The 12,874-nt window shown below is 34.1% G+C and overlaps 1 protein-coding gene across 1 annotated transcript in view; it reads left to right on the top strand.

The window, feature by feature from the left end:
• The window catches only part of LOC149902520 (uncharacterized), a 33,281-nt gene that overhangs the window by 16,326 nt on the left and 4,081 nt on the right, over window positions 1-12,874 (top strand). Inside the window, exons 15-26 of the mRNA XM_090109796.1 lie at window positions 28-190; window positions 420-546; window positions 696-804; window positions 1,428-1,458; window positions 1,891-1,984; window positions 2,894-2,954; window positions 3,826-3,991; window positions 4,453-4,549; window positions 10,565-10,730; window positions 11,665-11,830; window positions 12,187-12,274; window positions 12,457-12,619. Coding sequence (XP_089965922.1) covers window positions 28-190; window positions 420-546; window positions 696-804; window positions 1,428-1,458; window positions 1,891-1,984; window positions 2,894-2,954; window positions 3,826-3,991; window positions 4,453-4,549; window positions 10,565-10,730; window positions 11,665-11,830; window positions 12,187-12,274; window positions 12,457-12,619 — 1,431 coding nt within the window. The remainder of the gene's footprint in view (window positions 1-27; window positions 191-419; window positions 547-695; window positions 805-1,427; window positions 1,459-1,890; window positions 1,985-2,893; window positions 2,955-3,825; window positions 3,992-4,452; window positions 4,550-10,564; window positions 10,731-11,664; window positions 11,831-12,186; window positions 12,275-12,456; window positions 12,620-12,874) is intronic.

The raw sequence follows: 12,874 nt of genomic DNA, 5'->3' as shown, positions 1-12,874 counted from the left end.
AACATTAAATTTATATTTTATCCACAGGCTACAGAAAGAAAAGGTGCAAGTGGAAACAGAAAACTGTGAACATAAGAAACAATTAGAGGAGTTATCACGGAAGTTAAACGAAATTCAACATGATATGGACCAGAATAAGGCATATGTTGAAGAAATTGAATCTCTGAAAAACATTAAACAAAGTCTTGAGGTAAATTAATTTAAACACTCTGAAAAATATTCTTATAATATATTACTGTGCAAGATGAAAAAAAAAAATATTTACATGTAGGACTACTTCATTCAGTTTAGCTATTAATATGAAATTTTGTAAATTTTTGACGCGATTGAGTAAAAAAGACCTGAAATCTTAATCTTTTTTTACATAATTTGTAGTACGCATATTTTATTTTATTTATGAATACCTTCATTTTTTTAAGGAGCGTGTTTCCGAATTAGAGGTGGAAATACAGAAGGCCAGATCGTCCACAGAGGCGGGAGAATCTTCTAGAAGCCGGCGACAAAGCTTGTACGATTCAATGCGGATGTTCTCTGATAATAGTGAAGGTAAATACATTTTTTGTAGTGGTTATTATTAAAAATTTACGATTTTTTATGTGTTATGTTTCAAATTAAATGCTTAATAATATGTATTCGTTAATCATAAATACAGTTTATTGTTTTACAGCTATATTATTGTACATTTTGAATTTCAGATCAAAGGAAAATAGAAGCTGTATTCAAATCTCGAGTCAAATGCGACGAGTTGTTTATGGACGTGGACGATAGTTCCAGTAGAAGCACACCCGTACGATTGAGTAAAGGGTGAGCTTGTATAATAACTTATTGTAGCTTAAAAAGGAATTTAGATGATCTTTGAAGATTTTTTAAGTATTGTAATGTATTAAAAAATACAGGGTGTCCCACTGTTGGTATATTAAGCTCAAAGGAGGTTATAGTTTTGCATACGCTGAGTACAAAATACTTATAAAATTCCAGACGCATTTTCAAATAGATGAATTTTTAAAACTCTGTGTTGTATGTATACACCCATAACAAGCAACCCGCCTAACTTTGCCATCAGCACGTGAGCTATCGTTTAAGATTATGTTTTCATACACAAGCTGCTGCGTGAAGCTAGAGAAGAAAACATGGATTTTCAGGAAAAATTTAAGATTTTTAATGTAATATTGTTGTTTAAGTATTTTTTACGTGATCAGTGTATGCAAATCTACAAGTCCCTTCGCGCTTAGTATACCAATAGTGGGACACCCTGTATTGTTTTTTTTTATCGTAGTTAACTGTGTAAACATAATTGTACTTAAAATATTTTATATATTACATAATATATTCCAGTGTTCAAAGTATATTTTTGTAAATTTATAATACAGACACTAAATTGTAATATTTTTTACATAAAATTAATGTTTGTATATTTCTGTTTTTAGGCGCGAGAGCTTAGCGTCGCGACACGAACAGGTATGTTAAATTAAATCTGGAGTTGTAATATTAAAGAGATATATGTAAATTAAAACTTTGCATGTACATAGGGAGGTAGTTTTTGGAATCACAGATCCGATTATGAAAATTCTTAGCCACCACATTTTTTATCGCGAATTGAAGCCAGGGAAAGCAGCTTGTATTCAATAATATTAGTGTAGTACAAATAATGTTATAATAATTATTAAATATTTTTTAACGTGATAACGTTTTTAAAATCGTTTTAGTCGGGTGACATGTTCAGAAACTTGTGTCACACCAAAACCGCACGAGCGCGATCGCAGGTATAACGAGAGAGAGACGGACCGATCTCCCGTCTCATCTCGAGCGCTGCCACCAATAAGAAGTTATCACGTAAACATCTCGATCGTAAACCTACTTCACAAACAATCAATTTTTTTTTTAATTTAGAGTGAAGAAGAAGGATCTCGTGCCAGCAGTGCGCAAGCTTCTCGTCGTCGTCGGCAGAGCATACACGACGCGCACAGGAGTGTTAGTGCGCTTGGTAAGTTTATATCTTTTATCTTAATATATATAAATCTCGTGTCACAATGTTTGTCCTCAATGGACTCCTAAACCACTTAATCGATTATAATAAAACTAGGTTTCCGCCCGCGGCTTCGCCCGTGCAGTCAAAGAAAAACCCGAATAGTTCTCGTTCCCGTGGGATTTCCGGGATTGCGTCATTTTCCCGGGATAAAAAGTAGCCTATGTCCTTTCTCGGGTATCAAAATATCTCCATACCAAATTTCATGAAAATTGTTTCAGTAGTTTAGGCGTGATTGAGTAACAGACAGACAGACAGAGTTACTTTCGCATTTATAATATTAGTATGGATTCGCACACCATGTGCAGTTCGATCCAACTTGAGAGAAAGGATAGTTTAAACATGTAGGTACCACGGGCGAAGCCGGGGCGGACCACTAGTTTATTATATTATCCTAATTATTTAGTAGTCATGTTTCAATAAATGTGAAGTAGAGTTTAAAAAGGGTCTTTTCATATTTATAATCCGATTCAAATGTTGTAGGGACTTTCAGAGATGTATAATGTATTAGAGTACAGATGTTGTATTCGCACCATCGTGTTCTTTCCCGACAACGTTGCTATTTGCTGCTCCATTCCAAAATATATCTTGACGACATAATATGAAGTATGAACGTTTACTAAAAGGATAGCCAACAAACCTAGTTTACTGTTTAAAATTGCTTACCGCCCGCGGCTTCGCCCGCTTTGTCTAAAACCGAATAAATTATATGCTAAAACCTTCCTCTTGAATCACTTTATCTATTAAAAAAAACCGCATCGAAATCCGTTGCGTAGTTTTAAAGATTTAAGCATACAAAGTGACATAGGGACAGAGAAAGCGACTTTGTTTTATACTATGTAGTGATGTTCTTAATCATCCTTTCAGAAACATCCCGTCAACTCAGTGTTGATCGTAACAACGATTCATCTGGCAGTGATACTAACAGGTACGTAATAATTATGTTAAGATTTGCAGGCCTAGATTACATCTTTTAATTTTATGAAAAATTCGCGCATACGTATTGTTATTTTTATTTGTTGCACAAAAAACATATTAAGGCCAGTTTCAGATTAGCGTATTTTTTATGTATACGGTCGTTTGAGCGTTTCGATTACATTACGCGTTTCAATAAAGCGTAGTTGCATAAACGGGCGTATTAAGGTGTGTTCGTTTTTACCTGTAGATTCGTGTTTTACCTAACTTGGATTCTAAGGAAAAAACATTGCTATTTGCTTTACTTATTCGCCATCGACTGAGAGAGATATTCCATACGTGCGCGTAATCGCTTGTACGACTTGCGTGTGTGCCAAAAGCGCTCCTACATGCGCTTCCAAATACAAACTAAAACGCTAGTCTGAAACCGCTCTATCGCAATTGAATTTACAGTTTCATAGTTTACATCAATAAGTAACGCCCATAACACGATATCACACCCAGGACACTCCATACAAAATTATCGTTTTGACAGTCACACTGTAGAGAGTGCAAATGTGTGTGTGCTTTAGGGTTCGCACATTAATTGTGACTAGCGTAAAGAAATTCGCGTTTTTCTGATGAAATACCTCCGTAAACAGCACAATATCTAACCATTTTCTACGAAAATACGATATTCACAAATCCAAAATAATAAAATTACTTATGTCAATTTGATTAAGGTTGTCAATCTTCGTTGCGTAAAAAATGCGGGCCATCTAATAGACTGATCGTGCGGGGTGAGGTAAGTGTTTAATTTTGGCGGGAGGCGGAGAGTGTCCGTTCTGTAGCGTTTAGCTACTATTATGTATTCTGTGACGATATATTACTATTATTTCTTTCAGTGAAATAACGAAACTGCGTAAACAACTAGCGGCATGTCAAGAGGAACTCGAGGATCTGCGCGATAAGTACAACGATTTGGACCAAGAGTGCGAAACGTGCGCGGAGTACTTGAGAGAGAGGGACGATGAGTGCAGGCGGCTTGTTAGGGAGAAACGGGAGATGGAGGTATGTGTATAGTGAAAAAAATTGTGGGTAGTGAATAAGTGTTAAGCTATTGCATAGCTTCTATCGCGGGCCTTGAGCGCGGGGACCGAATCGAGAAATTCCGTAACGAAAAAATCTCACGCTCCCCACTCCGACGGGCGCGGAAAGCCACACCGGCTTGAAGGCATAGCATGCAATAGCTTTACCGCGGCAGTCCCCGAGTGCCACACGTCTTTTTTTTTATTTTATTTGCTATAGTTTAGTATTAATGTTTAGTTTTATAGGTGAAAGTGTTCATAAAGATTTGAAAATATTTATATTTCAAACTCAAAGAAAAGTACATGATATTATGTATTTACCAATGCTAATGAGCTATGAAATGTATGTTAATTGGTCTCTATATTTTACCGCGTTTTTTTTTCTTTCTTAACTAGAACTCATAAAGTAACATTAATATTACTATTTTTTTACTTTTGTTATAGAGCGCGATCCTGGAGTTAAAACAACAAATACAAAAGAGCAATCCAAATGCCGTCCTCAAGAATGGTTCTGTCGATGCGGCGGTCAATACGGATGAAGGTTTGATTATTTTCATTATTAACACTTAACATTCGTATACGATTGACTTCGCGAAACACTATTCACACATTCGTCTTCTTTTTACATAAGAAAAACTGCTCTTAACACGAACTCACGTACTGTTTACATTCGCGTATTCGTTATTCGCACGAATGTGTATGTCGCAGTCATCTTGTTGAATTGCTATTTCATTGAATGGCTAAAGGAAAACTCGTCAGGTTGTTGAATGTAACATTTGGCCGTCATTCAATGAACACGCTAGTCTTTCAACTATATGTATACCATATTTTCAAACAGTTATGTTACAATCCGCTTACTAGTTAGACGTTGAGTGACGTTTGTTACATCAACGTTCGGCCTATACCCGGCTCGGCGAATGATGATCCCAAGAAGCTTATATCTTATACACTGGAGATTTCGGTATGAACATTTGACGTGTAACAAGAAAATTGTTGTGTTCTATCACTTTCACACCTAACTTGGTATTGCCACTGTTAATACGAAGTTTTCCCAAGGCTACTATGTATGCTGTAATATTCTGTGCAAAAGGTTAGTTTTTGTACATGAGTTTGTTGATAAATTGCCAACAACGTCATTCAGAAGCATTGTTGGATGAGACAATTATTATTTATGCTAAATAAAATAAGTATCTGAACCAATTATTAAAAAGCGATATTCCCTGATTATGGGTAGTTACCATAATAAAATTGTAGCAACTCTCACTTTGACAATATGACATAAGTGTCAAAAAAATTGCGTCGCTTCGAATATTTAAGTTAATATTGTTGCGTATTTAATAAATATTTTCCGAATATTAATAATGTATTGCATTGTGAAAAATTGCAGAAGTTTTTGGACACCAAATTCTGGCTTATAATTTCACAGGCAAGTGTATATTTACGTTATTTACAATATTCCTCAATACTCATGCATTTACCTGTTTAGAATCATTTTAATGGCAAAAATCGTCAAATTTATCATCATTTTACTAAGCAATCATGTTAAATAAGTTCTTTTCCTAAAGGCTTTGTCAGACAGGACGCGTACTTAGCGCGCGTCAGAGCGTTAAGTTGACGCCGCGATATGACGCTAAGATGTGTTCTACTATCATCGTAGAATACCGTCAAACAGAGCGCCGGCGCTAGCAGTACGCAACGCTCTGTCGCGGCGTTGGGACGCTTTAACGTCGGGTGTTGTATTTTTTTACAAATTTTATTTTAGCGTCGGAGTTAATAGGCGTAAAATAATAATAAAATACTGCATAATGACCAAAAATTTGATAGAATTGGTTAGAAAATATCCATGCTTATAAAATACGAAGGATAGTTCATATAAACTATAAATATATATCAATGAAGGCAAAATTGTGGGCACAAATTGGAGAAGAAATTAATGAAACTGTTAAGTAAAAAATTCTTCCGACTCCGGAGTTAATATCGCTGTACCTTGTTTTGTTCGTAAGTAATAATTATGTAAACAACATGCAGCTTTAATAATATCAATTGCTGTGTCCTAACGCGCGCTAAAGCGTTCTGTTTGACGAAGCCTCGCGCGACGTTAAAACAGGACGCTGTAGCGCTACTACGCAGCGTTAAAATACGCGTCCTACCTGACAAAGCCTTAATACTTTCATCATTTTTCAACAAGTTTTCAACAAACAAATTTAACAAGTAAGGTAACCATGATGATGGGTTTTTACGGATAGCGACGATAATATATTGCTAAACAATATTATGATGAACATTTAGAACACCATTTTAAAAATTTTTATACTAGTAATGAAACAACACACGACATCGGTATTGCACTCACATATTGTGGTTTGTTCTTTTTTACATTGAAATTTATACTTTTTAACCTAATATTTTTTTGTTTTACGTATTTCAGCTTTCCAAAAATGAAATAAAAAGAAATAAATGGCTGTCCATAGTGCCTATCAAGGGTAAAATTTATCAACATGCCAGAATATGCAGTTTGCATTTTAAGCCTGAGGATTACGGTCCAGAAAAAAAATACCTTTTGAAAAGTGCTATACCTTTTTATTTACCACATTCCTGTTAATGCGTCTCAACTGATGAAGTAATTTTAATTATATTATAATTAACCACCATGAAACCATTAGTAACCGTAAGTACAGCTCCTGAAAGACATACGAATTTCTGAGAACTGTAATATCGTTACCACACATCAACACTAGCGATGCAACTCTCCCTGTGGAATATTGAAAAGTTTTAGACTGAAGCTTGAGTAACCAAAACGATGTTTTAATGTATGTATCGGTCAATTAAGGAAAGCTGGCATGTTCACAGTACTCACACTTATGCAATTTCACTTACAGTATGTTCAAAAATAAATGCGACTCTAGTTTCATTTTAGACTTGAATTGTAAAATGGTGCGTTTTAGATAAATATATGCAAATATAATTACATATCTACTTATGAAAGCTCTCATAATTTACCTGTAAAATTATAATTTAAAAGTAAATCAATTGATGAAGTTAATTATTTATTCTAATAATAATCAATTGGATAAAGGTATTAATAATCATTCAATTATCAAATAATAATTAAATTTCAGGTCATAAAAACAATACAAATAACACGTGCGCTTACTCCCAACACACGGATGGTTGTTTTGATAATGATTTAAATAACGGGCGTTTTTTAATAATGTGATAACTCTGATTATTAATTAGTAATTTGATTTTTGAAAAAAAAATGCCGATTTTAGTCAAAATTTATATTTTTCTAACAAGATCCTTATCATCCAAATTTCCACCTTAGTGAGAAAAATTGACATTTCTAATGAAAATGAACAAAAAATTAAATGATTTTATTAAATACTGTAAAATAGTCTATAATTCTTCCATTTACTGTATCACAAAATTCTTCATAGATTTTTAGATATTCGTACTACACCAATTACATCACCCTGTATTTATAAACAATTGCAAAATATGACACATACATAGGCCGGGAGATACTGACACAAAATTTCGGGTCATTTGTAACAGAATGGCGGTTCTACAGAGGTCTTATTACGCAATGACTAAAAGAAAAATGATGGTCAGAACTCAGAACGCTGGTACCGGTGGACTAGTCGCGTGGGCGTTAGTCGAACTCGTCGGATAAATAGCGAAAGTGAAACGATTTGTAACACAAAAATTTTAGAATTCACCGATAGCCCATAAAAAAGATGTAGGCGGTAGTGTCATGCCATACTTTTCCGGTGTAACTTACAGCCCCCCATACCGACGCGATGCGTTGATTAAAAAAAAAACAATTCAATCATTTGTACCAGGCTAACTTTTGCACAGGTAATCATCATCGTGCAGACATTTACGAAAATCGCCATGCCATACTTTTCGGACGATTCCAAATGGCCACCATACCGCCGAAAATCTGCAAAAAAAAAATTTTTTCGCCAAACAATTTGTACCAGTATTGCATTTGGATTTTTGGAGAGTATTTGATAAAATGTGACCATTATTATATTTGCCATACTTCTAGTAGGGGGAAAAAGTGCTGCCATACTTGAAAATTAATTTATTCGTCACATTTCAAAAATACGACTGTACAATACGTAAAATATTTTTTTACAGTATGGGATCATTATATTCTGTTTGTTTGTATACAATTCTACCTAGAAAAAAATATCGCAGATTGCAAACATGGGGCGGATGATTGTAAGACTTAAGCCAAAACGTAAAAAAAAATGAAAAGAATTGGCGATTTGTACCAGTACGGCATTTTTGGAAAGTATATGATGCAACGTGACCATTATTATATGTATTTGCCATACATTTAATAGAGGGAAAAATTAGTGCCATACTGCTACAAATCGTTCAAACTACGAATAAAATCTTACAATAAGAAAAAAATCTTATACACATTCGCCACCTCCAACAGGTATGGCATTATCACACTTCTATTTATAATCATTCAGGAGTTGTTGAAAAAAAAATGTAGGGTGGTACAAATCGTTTGGCGAGAAAAAAAAATTCAAAAATTTGCAGATTTTCCGCGGTATGGCGACCATTTGGAATCGTCCGAAAAGTATGGCATGGCGATTTTAGTAAATGGCTGCACGACGATGGTTACCTGTGCAAAAGTGAGCCCGGTACAAATGGTTGAATTGTTTTTTTTTAATCAACGCATTCACGTCGGTATCGCGGACTGTAAGTCACATCGTAAAAGTATGGCATGACACTACCGCCTACATCTTTTTTAAGGGCTATCGGTAAATTCTAAAATTTTTGTGTTACAAATCGTTGGACTTTCGCTATTTATCCGACGAGTGTGACTAACGCCCACGCGACTAGTCCGCCGGTACCAGCGTTCTGACCATCATTTTTCTTTTTGTCATTGCGTACTAAGACCCCTCTAGACCGCCATCCTGTTACAAATGACCCGAAATTTTGTGTCAGTATCTCCCGGCCTAACATGTGCAATGTGTAAATGTGTTGACGTTCCAGCTCTTCTTAATATACCTATAGCACTCATTTTAATTAAAAAATCGTAGTATGAGATCAAAAGTTATCAAGCGTTATTTAAAACTATGATTCTCTACCAATTAAAATGGTATGTACCTATAAAGATGATAATTATTCATGTAAGTTGACCAGTAATATTATAATATATATACTGTTAAAAATATATGTCGTTATTATTTATAGACCATGATTTTTAGTTTTTTTTTATTTCGAAAAATCCTGAGTATACAAACCAGTGTGGTCACCCACAGAAAGAGACAAAAAACAACACTGACGTCATTCAAGGTTATATTTTCTTGTGACAAGTTAATGGTCATAGTGCAATCTCCAGTGTATTAGATATAAGCTTCTTGGATGATCCCTATGACACTGACAGTAGTTCTCAAGAGACAAACTTGTAATGGCGTCACCATTAAATTAGAAAGTTATTGGAGGCGTCTAAAAATAGCATTTATTAATTTTTACGTAGCTTTATGCCCCTACAATGATATTCCGTTGGAATTATAACAATTCTTAACATTTACGAGAAATTATATCAATCTGACTTTCCGTTTACGTCCTACAAAACGTACATCGTCGGCATTTATCGACTAGTGCGGAAAGTATCGATAAACAAATTTCGATAATGGAAACGAGTTCACATTTTTTCCATGCTTAAGCTTTAGTTCATTCACTAATTGAGTGGAACAGAAGATCGCAGCATACAACAATTGCATACTCAAGAAAATTAAAAAAATAATAACTATAGGACAAAACGAAATTAAACAAAAGCTGTTTAACGATTATTTTTATTTAAATATATTTTAGTCTGAATCTGATGAAATCAGTGCTTGCGCCTCTAATTCAGAATCAGAACTGCAACTGCTGTCGCCTACGTTTATTAATAGCGGTTGATCTACAATGGTGTCGTATCGCACATCTCGATCCCAATCATCATAGCAAAGTTTTTTAGTATATTCTACGAATTTCCTCCAATTATCCGGAGTGACTTCACTGCAAGCTTTTTCCAATAAAGTCAGCATTTTATTGGCTGTAAAACAATATTTATTTAGATTGAGTATGACTCAAAGTCAAAGAGTAAGACAGAAGTAAAAGTATATAATTTTACATTAATTTACGCTGTGTTAAACGGGTTAAAAATTACGTGAAAATGATAAGGTGCATTTTTATGTTTTGGAAAACTTTCGTTTTACTTACCTACTTAATCTATGCTAAAAAACTTAAATTAATACAACAACAACATAATAGACGTTAAAAATTTTAGTTAAAAATTCAGTTTTATGTTTACCGACGTGGCTGAATGCAAACCACGCCTTTGCCTATAAAATAGTAAAGTATCGACACGACCCATCATACGAGCAATCACTAAGACGAACTGTCATACGGATCATCATTCGCCGAGCCGGGTATAGTCATTCAATTAAATAGCAGATTCAACCAGATGACGGCGACATATGCATCTCTAATGCCTTATATGGAATACAAGTAGCATTTACTAAATCTAAATCAAACTTGTTTTTAGATTGGGCGAATCTACACTCTGTGGTAGTGGACAGAATGTCTTACGACGCGGAAGTCGAGAAAAATAAGAAATTAACTAAATGCATAGAGGAGCTGCGATACAAGAAACAAGAGATGAAGAACACTATGAGCAAGATGCAAAAGGCCATAGACAAACACTCGCATAAGTATGTTTATAATTTTAGGGCCGATTTTTCAATGCTTTGATAATACTTATTCGTCGAATAATTTATAAAACTACCATTTTAAAAACGTATTCTAATTGCCCGTATTTGACAGTTTACGTGACATTTTAATATTATCGTGTAATAATTTATTGGACGGATAAGTTTTATCCAAACATTGAAAAATCGCCCCTTAATTTAAAAAAAAAATTAAAAAATGCAATCACGAGGCGGGATTCAAACCCGCGTCGAATAGAGAAAAAAATCGATTGCTCTGGTGGGATCACGATTGGCCGAAAGGAAATGGTGAAAGACGCGGGTTCGAATCCAGCCTCATGATCGATTTTTTTGTGTTTAAAATTATGAAAATATTTTGAAGATTGTGTGTTTGGATTTTTGTCCAAAAAGATATAATAAACTAGCTTTCCGCCCACGGCTTAGCCCGCTTTGTCTGAAACCTAATAAATTATATACCTTCCTCTTGAATAACTATCTATTAAAAAAAGACGGGTTGCACTCCGGGAGTGCCGGCAGAAGTGAAAACTTGATTATTAACGTTGAGCATGTTTGATATTTTGGAATGGTATCCGTCTTACGCTTTTCGATCAGGTCACGTGTCCTGACGCGAGTTTAAGATTTTATACCCATTACAGAAAAAGTGCTCAACGCCGCTAAAGAAGTTTTCACTTCAAAAACCGCATCAAAATCCGTTGCGTAGTTTTAAAGATTTAAGCGTACATAGGGACAGAGAAAGCAACTTTGTTTTATACTATGTAGTGATGCTTTATTTGTAACATTTTTATTTATTAACCGCTTACAGTATATCGCTTATTAGCGATAAGGCCGTCTATTTTGTACCGCTCTATATTACTTTGTATTTTTTGTTTGATTTTGTTTTGTTTGTGTGTGCAAAAAATGTTTATTATTATTATTATAGAGAGATAGAAGCGTTAAAATCTGAGCTAGAGCGTGTCAACAAGGAGTTGTCTCGTGTCCGAGAGCGATGTCGGGAACTGGACGAGGAGTGCGACACGTGCGCGGAGTATCTCAAGGAGCGGGACGAACAGTGTCAGAGGCTTAAAGAGGCTAAATCTGTACTGGAGGTAGGTTTTTGTCCGTTACTGAACTTTAAACAGTTCTTAACAAGAATCTTACATATTTGTGGTATCTATTATATAAATATGTAGTAAATTTTACACATTTGTAGTGCGCACATGAAAAATGTACATAATTAGTACCTTTTTATACTTTGTAAAGACGACTTTAATTGATCTGAATAAGGTTGAAATTTATTTGTATATTTTATGAATATTTAAGATTTATTTTACTGTAATATTTGTATCTTTCTGATTGAATTTCACAAACATATTTGAGGACAGTGTTTAGTTTTTTTATGTTTTTATAGGTACATATATCTAGCTAAAATACAAGTGTGCTACCAAAATAATATTTTTTACAGAATGAAAACCTACAATTGAGACAAAAAGTTCACAATGCCAATCTTAAGGCGGCCAACAGAGTGGATATAGCAGTCAATACTGATGAAGGTATAACTATATTATTATATTATTAGTTATGACGATTCAAAAGTGCTTCTAGATGAAGTATAATTGAATAAATAAATAAACTTATATTTTCAGCATATATTTTTTAACATTAACCATCAGTATTTTAAATAAGTTTTGATCTTAATTTTTAATATACCGATTTATACACTAAAAACTTTCAGACTCGGCAAAATTACATTCTGCAATGTTGTCTTATGAGGCAGAAGTGGACAAAAACAAAAAGTTAACGAAACTCGTTGAAGAGCTGCGCCATAAGAAACAAGAATTGAAAGTTACCATTAGCAAAATGCAGAAAACCATTGATAAAAATGCGTACATCATCAAGTAAGTATATAAATAAAAGGCATATTTCTAAAGATTTGTCATTATATTTATATGTAGTAGAAGTAGTATGATTAGATATATTTGTGTACATATTGATTTAAAACATAACATTTCTATCTAAAGAGTTGGAATCACAACTCTTTACATTAGACTCTTGTTAAATCTTAACAATGTGAATGCAATAGTAATAAGTTTCAATTTTCATCAATCCGTAACTAGTTTAGAATTAAAATTATCAACATTACTAGCTGTGCC

This window comes from Colias eurytheme, chromosome 15 (assembly GCF_061535395.1).
Source record: "Colias eurytheme isolate Ceu_HAF_F1 chromosome 15, ilColEury1 Martin Lab GWU primary, whole genome shotgun sequence".
Lineage (NCBI taxonomy): Eukaryota > Metazoa > Arthropoda > Insecta > Lepidoptera > Pieridae > Colias > Colias eurytheme.
Note: the sequence above shows the minus strand (reverse complement) of the source record. Positions and strands in the feature narration are given on the sequence as shown.